Raw genomic sequence first — 23,347 nt, 5'->3', positions numbered from 1 at the left:
TGAGGGTGGGAGAGTAGACAGCAGCAAGGGAAGGGACACTTAGGAGACCAAGACCCCCTCGCTCAAGAGGCACTGTTGACTCACCCGCCTGCACCTGCCGTGTGGCCCGAGGAGACCCCAGTGTGGGGACAGAGCGGGATATGCATTCAGGCCGCCAGGACCGGGCAGGGGCTGCAGGACCCAGAGGGCCACGTGACTGACAGCGACTCTTGAACCTGGCCCGGTCCAGAGTGGGGAGGAAGGGGCCCTGCGGGGAGAAGCGGGCGAGGCAGAAAAGATTGTCCTTTCAAAGGCCAGTTGTGAAAGCGAGCGTGTGTCTGTGCGTTGTGTTCGCGTCTCTGTTATGTTTGTGTCTGTGTGTCGTGGGCCTGTGCCGTACGTGCGCATGTTTCGGTCCCCTTGTGTCCACGTGCGTATGTGGCAATTTTGAGGAACTGAATCCCCTGGTCGGATGTGTTTGCCACCCAGAGGGTGTGGGAGGCGCCTCCCTGCCCTACAGCCCCACTGTCCCCAGGCCTTCTGGGCTCTCGGCCACACCCCAACCCTGACCTCTTCTCTCTCTCACCCCCCGCCCCGGGCCCCCCAACTTCCCTCCTGCCTGAGCTCTCCTCTCCCATCAGCTGTCAGGGGAAGATGTGGAAACCTGAAACCCTCTGCGGCTCCCACCGCTGGCTCCAAGTCTCTCTGTCCCCTGTCCCAAGTCGCCGGCTCCACGGAGAGTTCTCTGAAACATCTTCTGGCCCCGTGCCAGGGCCGGGGCCTCCTTGTCCCCACCCAGCCCCCCATGTGCCACGAGCACAGAGATATCTGTCCCCCACACCCCACTGCCCCCCAGAGGAGGGGTTTTTCTGGCTATTTGCCTCCTTGCATTGAGAACAAGGCCTGGTACAGAGCAGGTGCTCAATAAATAGCTGAATGAATGGGGGTGGGGGAGGGGCTGGAGAGGGCAGAGGAGCCGAACAGGGTGAGGCCTCTGCTGTGGGTCTGGGCCTGGTGGGGGGGACACATTCTGGGGAGTTGGTGAAACCCCATGAGCCGGGCACCTCATGGTCTAAGAAGCATCCCTTTGATGCGCTGGACTCAAGGGCAAGTGTCATCCGTGGGGTGGGGACCGCCAGGGGCTGGGCTCATCCAGTGCAGTGGCTTACGCTGGGTGAGGTGTGGGGGACGGGGGTGGGGGGGGGAGGCGAGAAGCAGGCGGTGGGTGCAGAGGTGAGACTTAGGAGGCGGAGCGAGCAGGAACATCACCGCGGTCTTTCCTGGGATGCCGAACGACCTCAAGACCACCTGGCTTCAGGATCCATCTGAGCGGTGGAGACAGAACCGTGGGGGGGAAAACACAGGGGGAGAAGATACCCCAGAAGCCAAGGGCGGAGGGGGCAGCTCAACAAAGGGGGTGTGGCCAGCACCCCACTGGATCCGCCCCCCCCCCCCCCCCCCCCCCGGAGCCTGACTGTGGGTGGGCGGTCCAGACCGCAGTGGGGTTAGAACACGCGGGAACCACAGCACCCCCAGCCGGGCTGCAATGAAAACGTCCGGTAACACTAAGCGCTGGTGAGGATTCGGAGCCCACGGAGTGCTCCCTCGCTGCCATGGGAGGCAGAGTGGTCGAGCCACCCCGGAAGGCTGTTGGACCGTGTCTACTGAAGCCGAACCTAGATCTCCCCTCCCCTCGAACCCAGACATCCTACCCGCGGGTGTTTACCCACAAGAGAAGAAACACGCAGCAGCCACAAGACTCGCCAGGAGCAGGTTTTTCCTAATACCTCTGGACTCCATCCCAGCGCGCGTCAGCCGGGGAACCGGCCCGACAAGCTGCATCGGCCACACCGCGGAATAGTATGCAGCCGGGAAGAGGGGAGGACGTGGGTGACCCTTAAAGGAGCCGAGCAGAGGTAGATCCCCCGGGTTCTGTTTGCCTGAATTCGAGAACGGGTAGATGAAGCAAGGGCGCCAGCGAGAGCCCCGTGGTTCCCTCTGGGCGGCCGCATGAGGGAGCCTGCGGGGCGGGCCGGGGGCAGGGGAGCGGAGGGAGGGGTGTTATGTGTGCACCTGAACACACGGAGGTAAACGTGCATCAGGCTTCACATAAGATCTGCGTGTTTGGCACGTTTTGCCGCTTCGTTTTATCACGATCCAAAAGTGAATATACACGGGGCGCCTGGGCGGCTCAGTGGGTTAAGGGTCGGACTTCGGCTCAGGTCATGATCTCCTGGTTCGTGAGTTCGAGCCCCGCGTCGGGCTCTGTGCTGACGGCTCGGAGCCTGGGGCCTGCTTCGGCTTCCGTGTCCCCCCGCCTCTGTCTGCCCCGCCCCGCTCACGTTCTCTCTCTCTCTCTCAACAATAAATAAACATTAAAAAATTAAAAAAGAAAGCGTGTGGTGATGTGGATGCGAAGCGGTGTGTAGGGCTGGGGTCACTGTGAGGAGGGGCCGGCGCTCACTCAGGGCGGAGCAGGGGCTGATGGGAGAGGCCGGTTGGCGCAGAGGAAAGGGCTCATCCAAAAGAACTTGCCAGAAATTTCCAGGCACAGTATGCCCAGTTTGGCCAGGTGCCATGGCCTTGTAGCCTTATAAAAACAACAACGACAAACAGTGAAATCCCTCAAAAAATGAAATGTGAATTACCGTATTTATGGCCAGCAATTCCCCTCCCCAGTATAGACCCCAAAGAACCGAAGGCGGGGACTCAGACAGATACTTGCCACCCGTGTTCACAGCCACGCCAGTCGCAGTCGCCAAAAGGTGGAAGGAACCCAAGTGCCTCTCAGTGGATGAGCCCGTAACACACGGTAGCACATTAGTCATAACGAGGAGTGAAACGATGAAACGTGCCACAGTGAGGATGAACATTTTGCACAGCAAAAGGAGTGAGTCACAAAGACACAAACACCATATAATTCCATTGACATGAGGTGTCCAGGAGAGGTAAATGGGCAGAGGCAGAAGGCAGATTGGCAGTTGCCAGGGGCCGGACGAGGGGGCGGGGAGCGGCTGCTCATGGGGACAGGTTTCCTCTTGGGGTGATAGAATGTTCTGGAATTGGAGGGAGGTGGTGGTTGCATAATACTGTGAATGCCCTAAATGCCACAGATTTGCTCACTTGAAAATGGTTAACTGTATGTCATGTGAACTTCACCTCAGTTGAAAAGGGATGACGATTTGGTGGCCCCGTGCTCTTCGTGCCTTCTGGAAGGATCGTGGCCCCTAGAGAGGGCAACTGAATAGTTCCCGCTTGGTTGACAACAACCTAAAACTTCCTTCTTCACGAGACTTTTTCTGCTAATGAAATGGCCTGCAGCAGCCCCAACACGGACGTGGAACCAGGCCCAGAGAGGGTAAGGGGCCTGCTCAAGGTCACACAGCAAGGGAAGCTGGTCTGTGGGGCTCAGTTTTGGCCTGGGGACCCTGGGAAAGCCTGGGTGAGACACAGACCCAGTTCCCTGTTTATTGAATAAGGAGCTGGAAGGGGTGGGTGAGGGGCACCCAGTCTGCCCTCCTCCAAGGCCCCTGTCCCCCACCCCCCAGAGGGCAGCCAGCACAGGCTGGGTGGGCAGCACTGGGCATAGGGCACCTGCCTAGTCCTGGCCTGTCTTTGGGCCTCAGTTTCCCCTGTGTACAGTGGGGGCTGCAGGGCTGGGGCAGGCACTGGGCCACCTGCACCTCGGGTTCCCTGAGGTGGCGAGGGTCAGCTTGACCCCTGGCTGGCCCTGAGTTGATTCTTCTGGCCAGGACAGAACGGCCACTGAGGATCACAGGCACCACCCTGAGATCAGGGCCCCCAGTCACCTCCACCCCCATCTGCTGCTTCCCTAGCTTCTTCCACCGTGTCTGAGAAGGCACCACGGGGCCATCAGGGGGCATTCAGGACCTGTCACCTTTGTGACCTTTCCAAGCCTCAGTGTCCACATCTGTCACAGTCAGGCTGCAGTGAGGACCCCCAGGAGGAACAGCAGGGCTCCAGGGCACCCCTGTGATCAGAGAGGGCCTGTCCTACCCACCTTTCCAGGTGGCCCAAGTCCTGGGTTGATTTCTGACCTGTAGGTGCCCCCTTGTGGCGATGGCTGGCAGAACCTGGGGTGCATCCACAGGTCCCCGTGCCAGCCCCACGCTGCCCCGGAGCCTGGGGACGCAGCAGTGACTAACCAGACAGGGAACCCTGCCCTTGAGGGCCTTGTAAGGCAGATGGGGGACACAGGAAAATGTGGAACAAGGGACAGTTGCACGTAGGGACAAGCTGGAGTGGCAGTGGGAAGGTGACATTCAAGTTGAGCTGCGGCCAAGAGAAGGGTGCCCCAGGAGAGAGAGACTGCAGGTACAAAGGCTCCGAGGGGAGACAAGCTTGGGGCAAAGAGGTGGGGGTGGCAGGAGTGGAGGGAAGGAGGGCGTGAATGGAAGCCGTGGAGTTTTACTCTTGAGGGCACTGGGGAGCCATGGTGGGATTTTGAGCAGGGGAGAAACAGGATCTGAACTGCAACCTTTATTAAGAGCCATCTTAGGCCACCACAAAAACACCGATGATACCCATGTATTGAACAAGTCTCCATGCATGTACCACTGACCGGAAGAAATGAACCTGACAGATGCAGTTGAACCCGTGGTCTCTGGCCGTCTCTCTCCACCCCGCAGCGTACCGTGGTCAAGAATTTGGAGTTAGTCCTTCCTTCATATGGTTTATACTTTATTACGTACTATGTTGGCCATAAACAATATGATTTGTGTGACTATAAACTCTGTATTAGTGGGACCACATCCTCCTGCGATCTGCTCATTTCATGAATATTGTTTGTGTTTGTAAACTATTAATAGTTTTATTTTTTAAGCTCTGAAGAACTGAGGTGTAACATGCCCACATGAAGTGTGTAAAGTGCACACGTGTTAAATGTATGGCTCGGTGCATGTTACCTACACGCACACGAGTGTGTGCAGCACCCAGATCAAAATGTAGGACCTTCCCATCATTCCAGAAGGTTCCCTCCAGTCCACAGCCTCCTGCCCCCGGCCGTAGGCGTCGCTCATGCCCGTGCTCCCTTCCGTGGTGGCGTGGAGCTGGCTCTTGTGCCTTTTCATCGCTGTGTCCCATCCTGTTGAGTGGGGCAGCCACCATTTGAATTTCCAGTTTGGGGCTATCGTGAGTCAGGCCACTGTGAACACTCCATTGGTGAACTTTTGTGGACTCACGGGCTCACTTGTCTTGGGTCACTTGCCCAGGCATGGAACCATGCGGTCGCAGGCTGGGCGAATGTTCAGCTCTGGGAGGGGGGCGGGGAAGCCACTGAGCCCAGCTGTGGGATGTGGCCGGTCAGCACACCCAGCCCTGGCCGTTCACTGAGTGAGCAGAATATCCGCCTGGATGGACACAGTTGCTCGGCCCTCCTTCCCCCGGCTCCATGTGGGTTGTGTTCCGCTGTTCGCTCTAACAGGGCAGCTGGTCGTGAGTGGGCGCCTTCTCGAACACGTCTCTGTTTGTCCAGGGGCCTGTGATGGAACTCGGGCCAGCGTGGCAGGACAGCAAGGACATTATGACTTTCACGAGCCCCTAAGTGAGTTTCAGCGTCTCCCAGTTGCACCTGTGAAATCCGGGGGACTTTGGGGTCCCCGTTCCTGGCCCTTCCTGCTTGTCTGCAAAAGCCTCCCTTCTGATGCTTGGCGGGAAATGGGATCATTTGGAGTGGGGAAGCTTCTCCCTTTCTGTTAGGGATGTCGGCCGTGTCTTAACATTTCTTTCTGGAACAAACGGATATGGTTTGGTGATGGGACAAGTTACACGGGTTGGGCGGCCCTCTGTGGAAGCCATCCTTGTCCCTGGAGTAGACCCTGCCTAGTCACCGCATATGATACTATCGCCCGCTGCTCTATCCTGGTTGCTCACATTTTGTCGAGCGCTTTTGCTTTGTTGTGCGTTAAGTTTCGGCCCCGGTTTCTTTTCTCCCATCCTGAACTTGGTTTTGGCATTCAAGTGCTGGCTGCCTAAAAGAATGACGTGGGGGCTTTCCATCTTTTTTAATTGTCTGGAATTGTTAACTGACATTAAAGTCATCTGGTTTTTCATGCATTAAATTTGGGGGGATTATAACATCATACTGTAAAGCACATAAAACACAAACATACAGTTCAACAAAATTATGGAGCAAACACCCACGTCACCACCGCCCGCTCAAGAAATGGAGTGTGGCCAGCGTCCCAGAGCCCCTGTGATTGCCTCTCTGTCCCCCAAGGTAGACCCACTTTGACTTCCTCTTCTCCTTCTCTAGATTTGCCCCTTGCGGTGGAAGGATCCCTGAAGAATATAGTTCAGCTGAGCTTGTTTTTGAACTTCATTCTAAAGCACTTACTCTGTAGGTGTTATTTTGTGTCTTTTTTTTTTTTTTAAGGTTTATTTTGAGAAAGAGAGAGCATGAGCGGGGGGGGGGGGGGAGGGATGGAGAGGCCCCACACTATCAGCTCAGAGCCCAACGAGAGGCTCGATCCCATGATCATGACCTTAACTGACCCTATTTTGCGTCTTAATTACTCTTAATGAAGTAGGTCTTGATGCCCAAACAGGCCATCCTATTTTATTCTCCTTCAAGATTCCTTATTATTCTTGGCTCTTTGACCTTCCATGGAAATTTTACAACCCGCTTGTCAAGTTCCACACGCACCTGACTGGGATTTTGATTGTGAATGCATTTAACCTATAAATAGTTTTCAAGAGTCTATTGGTTTCCTAGTGCTGCTGTAACAAATGATCACAAACATAAAACGACACAGATTTATGAACAAGTCCTAGGGTCCAGAGCCTGAGATGGTCTCACCGGGCTAAATAAAGCCAAGGTGTCGGCAGGGCTGTGCTCCTGCTGGGGACTCCGGCGAGAATTCGTCTCACCCTCTCCCAGCTTCTGGAGCCCGCATCCAGCCCGCATCCCTGGCTGATGACCCTTCGTCTACACACCGGGTCCCTCACACACCACCACTTTCTGCTTCTCCCTCTTCTGTCCCCTTCTTCCACTGTTAAGGACCGTTGTGATTACATTGGACCCACCAGGTCGTTCAGGGTAACCTCCCCATTATGGTCAGCTGATCAGCAACCTTAATCCCATCTGCAATCTGAATCCCCCTTGTCATGCAATGTAACAGACTCAGAAGTTCTGGGGGTTGGATTGTGCACATCTTGCGGGGGGGGGGGGGGGGAGGGAGGGCATTTTCTGCCTACCAGAAGGAATATTGGCATCCTTGGTACTGAGACGTCCATTCAATGTCCATGGAGCACCTCTCTTTCCATTAGGCTTTCCCTAAACACCTCCATAAGGTTCCCCTAGGGGCCTTGTGTGTTTTTTGTTTGATTTAATCCCAGGCACTTCATTCTGGGTACTATTGTCAATAGTTTGTAGTTGGCTTAAGGGTTATTCTATCTGATCATGAATGAATGCTTAATTTTATTAAACCCTCTGCCCATACCTGTTGAAGTGATCATATGTTTTCCTCCCTGACTTAAAAAAAAATTTTTTTTTTAACTAGGCTCCACGCTGGGTGCTCCAATGCAGGGCTCGAACTCATCAACTCTGGGATCAAGACCTGAGCTGACATCAAAAGATGTGCCACCCAGGCGCCCCAACTCCCTTATCTTTTTAAGGCAGTGGATCGGAGCAATGCGTTTTCCAGCATTAAATTTTGCATACCTAAGATCCAACCTTAGACACAAGGTTACATCCTTTTTGTACGCCACCACTTCCCCTCTGATTTTTCAAGAGAACGTGCGTGCTTGCATGTGGGTGTACGTGTGTGCATGGGCAAGTGGGGGGGCGGCAAAAGGAGAGGGAGAATCTCTAGCAGGCTCTGTGCTCAGCGTGGGTTATAGGGCTTGATCCGCAACCCTGGGATCATGACCGGAGCTGGTATGAAAAGTTGGATGCTTAACTGACTGAGCCACCCAGACGCCCCCCTCCCTCAATTTTATTTAGGATTTTCACATCTATGGTCACCAGTGAGGCTAGTCTAGAATTTTCCTGTTTCATATTGTTTTGAGGAAATGCTGGTCTCATAAAACGAGTCAAATGTTTATTTTTCTTCTGCGTTTGTTAAACTCCCTTTTCTCTCCCCTTGAGTGTTTGGTAGGACTTTTCCAAGAACGCCATCTGGGTCCGGAGTTCTGACTAGTTCTGTTTCCTTGCTAGCTTATAGGACTATTCAGACTTTCCCCCTCTTTTTGAGTCAGTTTTTTACCCTCTGGGAACTTATCCAAGTTAGTTGACATTTTCAAGTGTGCTGGCACCAAGCTGCTCACAGCATCCTCCCCCCGCCCCCCTCCGTGGGGTTTTCGCGTGGCTTAGACAGGAGAGCCCCCCCTCCAGGAGGCTGAAGCCCCTGCAGGCGCATGGCCTGGGCAGCAGAAGGCGGCCTGCCTGCCTCAGGAGGCACCTCTCCTGCTCTAATCTCTCCATGTTTGAAAAGCTCTCTCTCCACGTTTGATGTCTTCCGAGGGACAGCGATTTGGGCCTTCTTTTCATCTTGATCAAATTTCCCAGCAGCTTCTGAATTCCATTCATCTATTAAAATAAGCAACTTGTGGTTCTGCTTTTTATCGAATGTTTGCTTTCTATTCCCCTCCTATTATTTCCTTCTTCCTGTGTTCTTAGGCTTATTTTCTTGTTCTTTTCCTGACTCAAGATGCATGCTTAGCCCAGCACTTTCCATCTTTCTTCTACATATACTATACCTAGTATTACACAGGCACACGCTCACAGTGGGAGGGTTTGCACATAACCTTGTCCCAAGCATTGCTGGGAACAGAAGCCCCACTCTACCCTGCAGATGACCTGTGACCCCCAGGGGCTCGAGAGGCTGCGGCTTGGCCTCCAGCAAGGACAGTGATGGAAAATGCTCTGGACCCAGGGTCTTCTGGAAGGAGGCCATCAGGGCTTGCTGCGGATGTGGGTGTGGGCAGTGAGGGGCAAGGCATCAAGGGCACTTCTAAGGGCTCTGGTCTGAGCCCCACCAGCCCTCAAAGGGGGAGCTGGGCGATCTGGGGGAGGGATAGGGGTGCACAGCCCTTGCAGGCAACAGGGGGTGAGCCGGGCAAGGCCCAGCGGGGCAGCAGGAGGAGATGCAGGTGCCTGCCGTGGGAAGACAGGGCACTTCCTGCCCATGCGCCCACCACAATCCCCTCTGAGGACCAGGCATCGGTTTTCAAACTCCAGTGCACATATGAACCACAGGTGGAAACTGTTGAGAGGTCTCCTGGGCCTCGATCCCAGAGACTCTGCCTCAGCAGGTTGGTGGTGGGGGGGGGGGGTGGGGGGGGTGGGGGGGGTCTGTGAACATGCATTTCTAGTGAGCTCAGAGAGGACCTTGATGTGAGTCCAGCACCTGCCCCTGGCCACCCAGGAGTCCGCAGCACGCTGCACCTGAGGGAAGGCAGGCAGTGTGTTTAAGTAATGGAATTTAATGTAATCGTGACACGGACACAGACAGGGTGGTGGTGCAGTGGGTGACCCAGCACAGACGGGGATGGCCCGTGCCCCCTGCCCTATGGGGCCGGCGGTCCCCCGGGGGACAAACACTGATGTGGCTGGGTGATGGCCTTGCATGGCACGGCTCACCCTGGGAAGGCACCTCCGCTGAAGCCGGGGGTCTAGGCCGGGAGCCCCGAGGAGCAGTCAGAAGCTGCAGCCACAGACCCGAGTGCCAGGTTCCGGCCGGACGTGGGAGGGCCACCCGGTGCTGGCGCTGCTGAGGAGGGGGGGCAAGCCCGCCCGCGCTAAGTGCTGCCCAAGAGCGCTTCAGGACAAGGGGCGGGGGGTGCACACAGTGAGGTTCACGTAAACAACGATGGACGAACAAGACAAACTCTGGGGACACTTATAAACCTACGACGTTCAGCAGAACGGCAATAAAAGAGCGGCCCTGCCGGCCCGGCCACATGCCGCGTGCGGCCAGCAGTCCGGCGGGCATTTCCCAATCTTTCTGGCGCCTGGGAGCTAAACAGCACAGAAGGCTGCATTTGATCTCTGGAGGGAAAGATTTCATTTCCTTCCCCTCAAACTGACTCAGGGGGCAGAGAGACAAGACTTCTCGAAGATGAGCCTCTTCTGGGGGAAGGGACCTCAGGGACGAGAGTGGCAACGGCAGAGCAGGTGTGCCTGGAGGAGGTGGGGCCCGGGAGGAGCCGGGAGGAGCCGGGAGGGTGGCCGGCAGCCAGGGGGGCGCCCCTCCTCCATCCCGCAGGCTCGGCAGGTGTTTCCTCCGGGTGCTTCCACCTGGAGCGCCAGCGCTGGCCGTGGGGCCCATCACTGGGTCCGGAGCTGGTAATCTAGAAGCAGGGAAGGAGGCGTTGGTTTTCTGCTCCACGCCTGGGGGCGGAGCCGCCCCCCTCCCCCACCACAACCCTGGGGCTGCTCTGTGTGCACCACCTGGGGCACAGGGGGGCGGCCACCAGGATGCCTGTCTGCACCGCCCGTGGCGGGCTGCACGCACCTCCGTTCTGAGTGATGTACCGGACCCACGGCAGAGCCTGGTAGCCGCTCTTCTCAATGATCTTCAGGTAGCGCACCTAGGGCACGGGCAGCAGGGCCTGAGTACGTGCGTGCTGCCCCTCGCCCCCACCCCGTCACTCCCTCGGGGCCAGGGAGGGGAGGGGAGGCTGTGAGGAGGAGCAGGCAAGCACAGGCAGAGGTGTTGGGGGGGGGGGGGGAGGAGGAAGGGGCATCTGTCTGGAGCGTGTGGACACTGCGGGAGGGAGCGGTCACTGCCAGAAGGTGCGGGAAAGAGCCAGGCTGTGCCCTCTCAGACACGGCCCTCCAGCAGACTCCTGGAGAGGAGGCCCAGAGTTCACCTCCCCTCACGGGTTTGGAAAACAGGCCCTGTGGTGGCAGGTGCGCCAACACCGGAGGCTCAAACTCTAGTTCTGGGGGCGGAACGACTCTCTAATCTCAGGGCTGGAGTGCAGGGTGAGGTCTGTGTGGACAGGGGTGGGACCAGGCTGCCCAAGGAGGGCGGCAGAGCCGGGGCAGCACGTCGGCACCCTGGGAAGGCAGACCAGCACCGTTGTCCACGCTGGCTGCAGCAACCCGAGCTGGGATGGAGGCCTGGGCCCGTCCACGTGCGCTCTGGGGCCCTGCGGCCCTGGCCGCGTGTACCTGGATGCCAGAGGTAGTGAAGTAGGGGATCTCAAACTTGACGCTGATCGGGGGCTTGCCCTCCTTGTCCTCCGCCTCCACACTCGGAAGGCCAAAGTGGGCCCGCATCAGGTACTCCTTGCCACCCTGGGGGAGCAGACGAGGGAGAGACAGTCAGGCCAAGGCCCCGGCCCAGCTCAGCCAACAGCTGCTCCTGCAGGGCACCAAGTTGCTGGCCCGGCCACGGAGCCCCTTCCTGCGTGGCCCCGGTCTCCCAGAGTCTCGGCTCCTCAGACACACTTACACTTAGCCCAGGCCTCTCGGACCGCCCTGCCAGCTGAGCCGGCCCGATCGCAGGCACGCTGCAGAAAATCGCCGAATTGTTAGGATCAAGACAGTGGCACAGACTCTCAGGGAATGAAGACTAGTTGCTTCAAGGATGCCTAGACTGACAAGCCTCAGGCAGGGAAAGGAGGCACTGAGGTGTGGACCACCTGCTGAGGCCAGAGCCCGAGAGAACAGCCCCACCTGCCCCATGTCTGGGTGGCACGTGGAAGCAGAGGGGGAAGGTCAAGGTGAGGCATGGTGAACAGAGGGAGATGACAAAAGTGAAAGATGGAGGTTGGGGGCTGACTGATGGGTTGGACTCGGGTCCTGCTCCCAGAGGTGGCCCCTGAATGACCGGAAGCCCAGGCCCGGACGTGAGTGAGGCATCTCAGCCCGGCCATCCAAGCGCCCGGGGTGTCGCACCTAGAGGAGTAGGGAGCAAAGAGAGCGCGGCCCTCATCGCGCCCAGGACGCCAGGTGACCCCCACGGCTCTGGCAGGAGCGGCTGCTGAGCAGGGCTGCTTCTGGCCGGAGCAGGCAGGGGCGGTCCTGGAGCTTCTCGGGCAGAGCAGAGCCGAGCGGAGCCCCGGCTCCCGGCCTGCGCTCGTGCTCCCCTCATGCTCCCCTCCTTGGGGCGGAGCCAGCGGCCAGTGTGTTCACCACCGCCAGGGCCAGGGCCACAGCAGGGACTCTGCCTGAGCCAGTGACATGTGCTGAGTAAAGACTCTGGGACAATGAGGGGAGAATAATGCGGTCCCAGCCGCAGACAAAGCAGGCAGCTGAGGAACTAAAGCCGCTTCATCATCAGCCTGTGTATGAAACAGTAACCGGACCCCAAATCTGAGCCTTATAAAGACAAAAGGGGAAACGAAAGCGCGAGGACAGGCCGAGGGGCAGCGGCGCGTCGGCTCGCCCGCCCCGTGTCCGTCACGCCGATGTCAGCGGGTGCAAGTCCCCCGAGAGCGAGAGAGACCTACAGGCCGGCTCACAGGCCAAAACACAACTCTGTGCCGCAAAAGCAGAGAAAGGCCACACCGGCAGGAAGACCCGGCGAAGGCGCACCAGCCAGAGGCAGACAAATGGCAGGGGAGAACGCAGGGCAGCAGTCACAGGTGCAAGGAGGACAGGCCGTGGTCCCGGAGGCCGCGGTCCCGAGGTCCACAGGGAAGACACCGCAGCTGCGAGTATCCACGGCACCAACTCACGCGGCAGCAGCTTGTGAAGCGGGCGCCACACGAGGCGCAGAGGGAGCCGGAGGAAGGCCGAGCTGACGGGCAGACGCTACCTCGGCGTCACGCAGACCTCGTGGGCTCTCTCCCCGCCAGCAGAAGCCCTGCCTTCCTCCCAAGGATCTGCAAACTCTGACCTTCCATTCGCATACAACAAACACTTCAAGAAATCCCAGAAACGGAAACGACAAGAATAACACTGTCTGGCCTCAGTGCTCCAAATCTGTAGTGAGGAGAAAAGAAAACAGAAGGCCCTTCCCCGAGGAAATTTAAAAAGAACAACCCACTCTGTTTGGTTACAGAATTTCTAGACGATCACATCAAATAGGACATGTCAGAATCTAAGCGCTATATAGCTAAGGCAGGGCTCGTAGGAATATTTATGGCTTAAATACTTGTGGCGATATAAATTTTAAAACAAAATCATCAAATGAAACTATCCAACTTGAAAACTCAGAACAAGGATGGAGCCTGGGTGGCTCAGTTGCTTAAGCATCCAACTTCGGCTCAGGTCACGATCTCATGGTTGGTGGGTTCGAGCCCCGCGTCGGGCTCTGTGCTGACAGGTCGGAGCCTGGAGCCTGCTTCAGATTCTGTGCCTCCCTCTCTCTCTCTGCCCCTCCCTGCTCATACTCTGTCTCTGTCTCTGTCTCTCTCTCTCTCTCTAGAAGTTAATAAACATTAAAAAAAATTTTTTAAAAAAGAAAGAAAACTTAGAACAAGGAAAGGATGAAGAAATTTAAACCAAAGACTTATAAAAGACTGGAAAACATTACAACAAAATTAAAAAGCAAATCTGGGGGAAAAAAGAGAGAGAGAAAGAAGCCACTAGGCAGCTTTATCAAGGAAGACAGAAGGCCCAAATAGACAAAATAAAAAATAACAAGGTAGAAGTAACCATCATAATGGGAAAAAAAAAGAAAAAGAAAAAGAAAGACCACTTTCTCCAACTTGGCAGACGACTTAAAACCTGCTTAGGTTGGCTGGCTTTTTGAAGGGAAACAATTTACCCAAACAGCCTGTAACAGAAATGGAAACTCTGAATGGCCCAATTTCCACAGACGGGAGAAAGTAGTAGAGATCTGGAAGGTCACACAGCCAAATTCTATCAACCTCAAGACCAGACGACATCCAGGCTCCTCAAACTGCCCTGCGGCATGGAAATGGGGCACGGGGTAATTACGAAACAGGCAGAACAGAGAGCGCCCCCAAGAAAGTCAGCCTCGGTTACGAACATCGGCGTGCAAAGGTTACGCACAGTGTTAACGCAGTTCAACGGTGCTTTAAAAAGGAAATATGCCTCGATCAGGTGGAGCTTACCGGAAGGCAGCCATGTTTCGAGATCCACCCGTCAACAGATCTGAACTGAGACACCAAAGGGGCACCTGGATGAATTTGTTACCCATTTGTGCCGAAAACACAGCACAGTAAGGGCTGGATCGAGTCCACGGCCCCACGTGGTGTCAGACTTGGGGGGAGGACGCCCAGCGCCTCCAGCTGGGGCCAAGACCAGAGGTCACTCTCCACCTCCACTTACGGGCCCTGGAGACAGCAGCCAAAGCAAGGAGACGCCGGAGCCATCAAATGCCCAACAACAGCAGAGAAGGGAAAACCGTATCTGGTTGTAAATGATACGAAGGAGTATCTGAAGATGCACAGGAATTGAAAGAAAAACTACCATACACCAAAAATGCAGGAGGGAACTAGGGCGTAAAACTACCATACAAACGTTAGCCACCTGCTGGAAGACACAATGGAAGAGAAGACCCCACTCACCGACACACTGACTTAAAAATCATGCTCACAAGAGGGGCGCCTGGGTGGCTCAGTCGGTGAAGCATCTGACTTTAGCTCAGGTCATGATCTCATGGCTTGTGAGTTCAAGCCCCACGTTGGGCTCTGTCCTGACAGCTCAGAGCCCGGAGCCTGCTTTGGGTTCTGTGTCTCCCTCTCTCTCTGCCCCTCCCCCTCTTGCACTGTCTCTCTTAAAAATAAACAAACATAAAACAAAAAAATTTTTAAAGCATCTTTATGAGAAATGTGCCAACTGGTCGTGAGCCCTGGAGGCTCCTGAGGGCAGGGGATGTTCTGTGGCTTTTATCTAGTTCCAGACACATGGATGTTTCCCCCCCGAGGAAGTTCATTGACTCATTCACATTCCATTTGTGTACTTTTCTGCATGTTGTATTTCAATAAATGCACTTTTTTACACCTAGGGAAAGGCTATGTGAAGTATATAAGGTAAACATTCAAACATCCCCAAAAGCACAAAGGTGAGACTGACACAAAGGTCAGTCTCATAAAAGGACACAGGACAAAGTCCTCATAAAGGACAAAGCCTCATAGAGGTGTTCTAACTGACTTTGGTATTTAGTACAAACAAACAGATTCCAAAATTCATTAAGGAAAACTAAACAAGCAAGAATCACCAGGAAACAGACAAGAGATGGATATGGGGGGTTGGGGGGGGGGGGGAGGTGGGCCTGGCCTCATCAGATGTTAAAACATAGACTAAAGCCCTGAGTTAAAATGTGGCCTCGATGCATGGACAGATAGACAACAGGACATTCAGAAAGAGACCTTATGCCATATGAAAATTTGATATTTGATAAACATGGCATTTCAAAACCACTGGGGGAAGGTAAGACTTTTTAGTAAATGATGTTAGAAAACTGGATAGCCATTTGGAAAAAGACAAAACTGGACCTGTACCTCATCCCATTTACCAGACCTAGCTCTGAAAGGACCTAAAAGCCAAGGTTAAAAAAAATGCCACTATACAGGTTCTAGAAGCAAATATGGGTGAATTCCTTTATATCTGGGAAAGGTGAGGCCTTTCAAAGTATGACTTACAGTCCAGACACCATAAAAAGAAAGGACTGAGAAATCTGACTACATTAAACAACAGTCATAAAGCAAAGAAGCAATTTTGAAAAAGTCACACAGCGGCTTCATTTTCTTGGTTTTGGCTCAGGTCATGATCTCACGGTTCGTGGGACTGAGCCCCCCCGTGGGCTCCGTGCTGACTGCACAGCCTGCTTGGGATTCTCTCTCCCTCTCTGTGCCCCCCTGTCTCTCACAAACTAAATAAAATTTTTTTCAAAAAAGAAAACAGGTCACACAGCAAAAACCACCAGAAACAAAGCCAAAAGAGAACATCAAACTAGGGAAAACCTCTTGTAACTCGTATCAAAGAAAAAGCTTTGCTTAATCTTGCCCATATAAAAAGAGCTCTCAGAAACAAAGAAAATGACCAAACCTGACAGAGAAATGAAGGGGACAGCTGCCGTAATTTCCAGAGAAAGAAATGCAAAAGGCCCCCAGGCTTAAGGAAAGGAGTCTCGTCTCGTTCATGATGAGAAAACGGCAACGGGCCGTAATCAGCACAGCACGGGGGTGCACACCCCCCTTCCCGGCTCTCCGGCTGCCACTGCTGCAAACCCAGACTCAAGTGCTCAAAACCCTGACCACAAGCCAGGCATCTACGCCAGCACGAAGTGCTCTACGTTCCCGGAGCTCGTGCTGGAGTCCCGAAACCCACGCTGCTCAGGCCTCGAGGCAGTCTGTTCCCCTCAAGGGAAGCGGAGTTCTGACCCGGAGTGCCAGAGGGAAGGCAGGAGGGAGGGAGAGAGGCAGGGGTGCTGCCCTGACGCTGGAGACGGTGCTGTTTGGATAAGCTGCCCGTGCCGGCTCAGGCTTTCCCTCCTCCCTTGGCCCGCCCCTCGGCTCTCTGTCCGCGGGGATCCCGGTCCCGTGCCCGTGCCCCGCTTTGAGGCCGCTGCGTGCTGGGATGGGCACAGGGGGCAGGCGGGGCGTGGGAGGAAGTCGAGGGGCACCCCACTGAGAAGGGTGCTCACCGGGAAGGACTTGATGGACCACACGATCTCACTGTTCTCGGGGACCCACTTCACACTCCCCACTGTCGTCTTGAACTTGGGGGAGTCGGCGTCGTTGGGCACGGGGATGTGAATCTCCACGTTGTTGGCCGTTGACCGCCGCTTGAACTGGCTCTTGGCCTGGAGACGAGGCCGATGCAGCCAAGGTTGCAGAAGGCACGGGTGAGAAGGCCCGGCCCCGACCCAGCCTGCCCCGGCAAGGGCCCCACCCCCCTGGCCTGGCCCGGCCCGGGGGTCCCCCCATCAATCTGACCCCGGTTCTCCAGGCTCAGCTTATACCCTCCGGCCACCTGAGACCCTCCCTATAGCCTCCAGTCCCCTTGGCCTTCAGGGCTCCCCATTCTCCCCTCTGGGTCAGTGAGGCAGCACGGACCTCAGCCACAGGCCTGCTCTCCCCGGACAGGGGTCATAGAGCCCCACGGTGTCCCTGCCCTGGTTAGGCCTCGTTAGGCCTGGATAGCCAGCCCTGAGCCGGTGAGGCTATCCACAGCCCCCTCTCTCACTGCCCTCGTCCCCAGGTTGGTGTTGTGTGCCGGGTGTGCACGCACCTTGATCATGTACTCGATGCGGCTGTGGGAATGCTTTTCGATCACGGACTCGATCCATATCAAGGGCTTGACCTGTTGGGGAAAGCGAACGCAGCACTCACACCTTTCCCCCAGAGGGGACACTGAGGCCCGAGGCAAGGGACCATCTGCCAGGCGTGAGCCCAGCAAGCCACCGCCCGGGGCTGCCGGACGAGTCCCAGCCAGGCCAGATGGACACGCAGACAGAGGGGCCTCTGAAAATGCAGAACACGTCACCGGGGCTGCCTGCAGTGGGGGCAGTAGGGCCAAAGGGCTCCGGTCACTCAAACGGTTCAGAGCCCCGAGCTGTCAAACACCGGCTGTGCAGAGCCGGGCAGCCCGTAGGGGGCTGTTCGTGCCCTGGGTGTCAGCTCGGGGACAGGGACCGTTCCCACCCAGCAGGGAGGGGGCGGGAGCCTGTCTGGAGCCTCCCACGGGCCGCCCTGGAGGAAAGCCTGCCCCGGTGGAGGGCGGGCGCACGCACGTGGGTGTTGAGGCGGTAGGACATGAGCTCGAACTCGCCATCTGGGGGGATGAAGGAGATGGTGCGGTCGTTCTCGAAGCGTGAGAGTCGCACACACTGGTGGAACTTCACATCCTCCAGCTCCACGGACTTGCTCTTGCCACCTGCGGGGAGGCGGGGTGAGGGCGGGACAGACCCTAGCCCCTCTGGGTCACTCCCTCGGCAACACTGTCAATCCCGGGGGCTCACCCCTGGCAGAGCAGAGCTGCCCCCCAAATCCGCGAGAGCGTCTGGGTCACGAATGCCAAGGGGCCCAGGTTCCTGGACAACCTCTCCCGTCCCTCCGCAGCCCCTCGGAAGCCCCGTCACATCCTGACCCCGGGCTCGGGCTGAGGGCAGGGCTGGCTGGCCTGGGTCACTCTGGCCCCCGGCAGCCAGTCTGTGGCTTAGCTGGCGCTCCTGCCCAGGGCGAGCCTGCCGAATGTATAACAGACCCGGCTGGAGACGCAGGGCAACGGCTCAGGGCTCCCGGTGTGCCCCGGCCGCATCGTCATCCCTTATGTTCTGGGTTCCTGTCTTGGTTTTCCATCCCGCAGAGGAGCTGTGCAGGTGGGGCCCAGCCAGGGACAGGAGCTGCCCTGATGGGCTGACACCCGAGGGAGCCTCACTGCTGCTGTGACGGTGTGGCCACCCCTGCCACCACTCCCATGGCCGGGGGGCCTGTGGTGGGCCAGGAGCCAGGTGTCCCATTTGTCAACACAGAGACTCAGCACGCTGGGTCCCTGAGATCACTCTGGCCCCCGCCCCACCACAGGGGGTGCTACACGCAGGCCACGTGGCAAGAGCCAGAGCCACTGTGTGTAGCCTTCAAACAGCCCAGACCCAGCACTCCAGGTGGGGGCAGGAGCTGGCACAGGACAGGAGAGAACAAGGCAAGGCCTGATCTTGAGCCCGCAGCTCCCTTCAAGATGGCGTAGGGCAGGGTCGTGGACCTGCGTGACCCTTCCCACACTTGACGTCTGAGGTGCTCGCCCGTGCACTCTGGCCCATAGGGTGACGAGGGGACTTGATTTTGGGATCTCTGCTCTTCTATGTTTTCTACGTCCAGTTATGGATTTACTAGTTTTCATAGTTGTCTTGTAAACAACCTGAACATGTTTCTAAAGCAAGTACTTGGGGTACACGCGTTGGCCCACGCAGCTGGGTATTCCCTCAGCTCAGCTGTGAGCTCAGCGCAGGCCCGCTCTGGCCACAGGGACGCAGTGGGGGTGGCGGGGGGTACTCACGGCCCGTGTTGTCGAAGAGAACCTTGTCGTTGAGGCCCAGGCGCAGCTCGGGCATGCCTGAGAGGAAGACCCGCATCTTGATGGAGCCCACAATCTCACTGCGCAGCACGTTGCCGTTGGCACTGACCTGGGAGGCGGCGAGGCGGGTGTGAAGGGAGGCCCCCACTCACCAGCTTCATACCCTCCCGCCACCCAATTCTCGACGCCCTTCTCCCCAGCCAGGCCTCCCTCCAGCCTCTGTGCCAGGGTCACAGAGGCCGACCCGTGGGCTCTGCCCTCTAGGCCTCAGGCCACAGCTGAGCGAGGACCCTACCAGTGCCTGCTCAACCACTAGGCTGGCCTTCCTCCAGGCAGGCCACACTTGCTTTTCTAGAGATCTCTGTTTCTCCAAGTGGGGCCTCAGGAGGCCACCTGCCCCATATCCGCTACTTCCTAAAGATGGAGCTTCCCGGATCCTGACACCTCGCTGCTCCCCAGGGCTGCCCTGAGGTCCGATGACCATGGATCCACAGCACCAGATAAAGTCAGAGGAGTAACGGCTGAACCCTTCCCCGTGCACTCCAACAGTCTGCATGGCGGAGTTATGCTTCGGGCAACCCTGTAGCTCACGAGCAGACCAGGAAGCATCTGAGATAGTGATTAGAAAGTCACAACAGGCCAGCAGGCAAACCCTGAGGCTGTCCTGAGGGAGCCAGGCTGCTGGAACACCTCTTCTCAGGCCCATTTTAGATACAGAACAGAGGCCACGCAATGGCTGGCGGAGGCGCTGGGGCCACAGCTATGACGACCACCCCACATCACCACGTCCACACCCACAGGCGAGAACAAGGGCTGCAGATGCACAGGCCTTGGGGCCACGAGGGCCGCTCCTCAGAGGTGCCAGCCACACCCACGTGCTGGAAGGCCCGAGTTGCCTATTTCTACAGAGGAGGAGGAAAATCTGTCCAGCCTTTAACTCAAGCATCTGGAAAGCACCACAGGCAAACATGAGAGCCCTTCGCCTCTGAAGGAGGTGGAAAACCGAGGCACCAAGGAAACGACAACCCGGGAAAGGCACAAAACAGGACAGAAGACTCTGCAACGTCTGGTTCTGTCACCTCACTGCTCACTATACTCTGGTCACACTGGCATCTCACTGTCCCCACTGCACACAGTGGCCACCTCTTCCTCCTCCGCCTCTTGTCAGCTCTGCCTGTCCACCTCTGTCCCCACTCTGGTGAGGGGGTGCGTCAGGCCACTCACTGCTGGGTCCAGCACGAAGACAGTGCCTGGGGGCAGAAGGTCCTCAGCAGGTACGTGCAAACGTAGGCCCTCGCTGGTGGGATGGGCTCTGGGCACCCCCCATGCTCCCAACTGTGACTGCCCCTAGATGTGGAGGGCCGTCCCCCCGCGTGGGGAGTAGGGACTACACAGCCCTCTGGAACTGAACAGGTGAGGTCACCAATGCTGGGAAGGCGGGCTCAGGAAGGGGAGAAGAACTGTGCAGGCCCAAGGCTCATCTCAGCCCTGCAGGCGGCAACCAGGATGGGTGGGTGCAGAAGGGATGTCTGCTGAGCTGCTCAAGTATACCGTTACACCCAGGTCACCGGAAACTGGACGCCAGTGTGGACTCAGCAGCCGGCTCTGCAATCAGACTCAGGAAGACGGTGTTCTAGCGCATCTGGGACAACTGCACCTGCCTCGTGCTGCCCCGTGTATGGAAGAACAGGGTCCTTCAGGCACAGCCACATGCTGGGTGCACTGTGGTCAGGACACCCATCGAACTGCCAGTGTTTTCATATAACCTATTTATAGGCTGTTCCCCCGGATCTGCTTTCATAGGCCAGCACACTCTAGTGCCAGATGGACCATGTTCTGGGCTCAATAAACAATTCAGACAAAGGCAGGAGGGGCATGTGGTTACTGAGGCCACTGTCTTGCTCCAAGACTTAAAAAGTAAAAAGGCAAATATGTTTATGCGCAGTCCACTGGGAGAATCTTTTTGGGGAAGCACCGTCAACAATCCCACACCGGAGGACCCACCGCTCCAGGAACCCCACCCAGGTAAGGATGCTGCCCCAAACACACATCTGAGGACGGACAAGCTGGCTCATTTCTGCACTGCCTGCGGCAGCTGGAAAGGGCACACCCTAGTGAGCCGCGTGATGGGACTGGTCTGATCAGTCATGATAATCTCCAAAGTGAACACAAGCAGGCTGCGGGTAACATGGCGTCGGCTTGTATGCCCTTCCCTGCCACTGGCTACAAGGACGACACACGGGCAGGGTTCATGGGCAATCATCAAAGACTGAAAGGCACAGTGGGTGGATCTGGGAAGAGCCACTGAAAGCGCGGCACCCAGGCCCCGTGGGAAAGTGCAGAGGAAACCTGGAAGTGGAAGTGAGCCCTGGGGACGCTGACTGAGCTGGCGGAAGCCTATAGCTCTGGCTTCAGGGCCAGAAGGGGAACTCCTGCTGCTTAGAGGGCATATGGAAATCCCCCGATTTCCCCCTTGTCTGTTCTCTCACCTCCAGGCCCCAGGCAACCTAGCTGTTGTTCCCAGAGGGTGGGGCAAACCCAGGATTCAGGCCCACTGCAGGCAGGCAGGCAGGCCAGAGTGGGGATCTAGAGCCCCCAGTTGGTCACAGAACCCAAAAGGGAAGTCCTAAACAGCTGACAAATACCAGAAAGAGAGTAGAGAGTGAGGAGTCCAGGAAAGCAAACCCATGAAGTTATTTGTGTCTCCAGAGCACTCTAGAACTGGGCATGAGTAGCTAGGATCCTAATTAGCATGCCAAAGACTCTGAGAAACAAACCACCCAGTCCCAGACAGACCACCAGGCAGTGCATACTCCGGACAAACTCAAATAGCAAATGGCAGGAAGGCTTTGAAAACTGAACTGATACTTACGGCCCACAAATTGGGGGCTGCAACTTGTGGCCTGAACCTAACCAGGCCAACTGTCAGCTCGAACACAAATACGGACATTTCCTGTATAATCTAAATAAGACCTAGAATCTTATAATGTAACATTCAAAAAGGTCCAAGATACAATCTAAAAATACTCAGCATACAAAGAGCCAAGAAAATTTAACTCACACGGAAAATACAATCAACAGATGCCAATGCTGATGCAAATGTTGGAATTATCTGACAAAAGACTTTAAACAGTTATGTAAAAATTACAAACACCCTTGCAACAAATGTTAAAATAGAAAGTCTCAGTAAAGAAGCAGACGATAGGAAGAAGAATCAAATGGAAATTTTAGAACTAAAAGATGCAGTAACTGAAATGCAAAACTTGCTGGATGGGCTCAACAAAAGGATGGAGATAAAACAGGAAAGGGTCAGTGAACTTGAAGACAGATCAGAAGGAAGCATCCAATCTAAACAACAAAGAGAAAAAAAAAAGATGGGATAAAAGAAACAGCACCTCAGGGGCCCTTGGGACACTGACTAAAGGTCTGATATTCATGTCACTGGGCAAACATATTTGAGAACACAATGGCTGCAAACATCCCAATTTTGGTAGGAGACATAACCAAACAGATACAAGAAGATGAACAAATCCCAAACAGTAGAAACCTAAAGATATCCATACCCAGACACAGCAAATCTATCTGCTGAAAACTAAAGACAAAGAAAAAATCTGGAAAGCATCCAGAGAAAAGCAATGTGTTACCTACAGGGAAATATGGATTCAAGTGACCGTGGATTTCTCACCAGGAAGCATGGAACCTGGAGGGAATGTCACAACATTTTCAAGGAGCCAAAGGACAACTGTCAACCCAGAACCTGTATCCAGTTGAAATATCCTTCAGAATGAAGCAGAAACGAAGACATTCTCAGATGGAGGAAAAGCAAAGTAGACCTGTTCTGAAAGAACAGCTAAGAGTAGCTTTTTAGGCAGAAGGGAAATGATACCGGAAGGAAACCTGGGAAAAGTCAGGAAATCGAGGGAGAGCCACAGAAGTGCCAAATGTCTGAGTTAAATGGGTTATTGTCTTGACTGCTTTAAAGCATGTTTGAGAACTGAGAGCAACAAATCTTACCACTGTCGGAGGTGGTTTCCAATGCATCTAGATTAATGTATAAAACAGCTCTAGCATTGAGGGGTAGGAAACTTTCTGGATTCCAAGTGAAGTGGTGAAATATTGATTCTAAGCAGGTAAGTATGCATTTTATAGCAACCACTAGATACAACTATATAAAGAGATATGGTAACAACCACCATAAAGAAATGAAATGGAATATTAAAAACATTCAAACAGACCATGGAAGGATAGGAAGAAAAAAAAACAACAAAGGAATGAAAAACAGAGGCAACAAAAAGAAAACAATAAAATGGCAGACATTTTAATCTAACAAATTAACAGTTACAGTAAGTATAAATGCTCTAAACATATCAATTAAAAGACAAAGACTGCCAGAATGGATGTTAAAAAATGACCCAGTTTGAGCACTGGATGATGTATGGAAGTGCTGAATCACTACACCGTATACTT

The 23,347-nt window shown here is 55.4% G+C and overlaps 1 protein-coding gene across 1 annotated transcript in view; it reads right to left on the bottom strand.

The window, feature by feature from the left end:
- Positions 1-9,403: 9,403 nt before the first annotated feature.
- AP1M1 (adaptor related protein complex 1 subunit mu 1) overlaps positions 9,404-23,347 on the bottom strand; it is a 30,246-nt gene continuing 16,302 nt past the window's right edge. Inside the window, exons 6-12 of the mRNA XM_047849623.1 lie at positions 18,863-18,989; positions 17,598-17,740; positions 17,096-17,167; positions 16,509-16,667; positions 11,117-11,242; positions 10,455-10,530; positions 9,404-10,290 (exon numbers count right to left, since the gene is read on the bottom strand). Of these exons, the coding sequence (XP_047705579.1) occupies positions 10,268-10,290; positions 10,455-10,530; positions 11,117-11,242; positions 16,509-16,667; positions 17,096-17,167; positions 17,598-17,740; positions 18,863-18,989 (726 nt within the window). The 3' untranslated portion in view covers positions 9,404-10,267. The remainder of the gene's footprint in view (positions 10,291-10,454; positions 10,531-11,116; positions 11,243-16,508; positions 16,668-17,095; positions 17,168-17,597; positions 17,741-18,862; positions 18,990-23,347) is intronic.

This window comes from Prionailurus viverrinus, chromosome A2 (assembly GCF_022837055.1).
Source record: "Prionailurus viverrinus isolate Anna chromosome A2, UM_Priviv_1.0, whole genome shotgun sequence".
NCBI lineage: Eukaryota > Metazoa > Chordata > Mammalia > Carnivora > Felidae > Prionailurus > Prionailurus viverrinus.
Note: the sequence above shows the minus strand (reverse complement) of the source record. Positions and strands in the feature narration are given on the sequence as shown.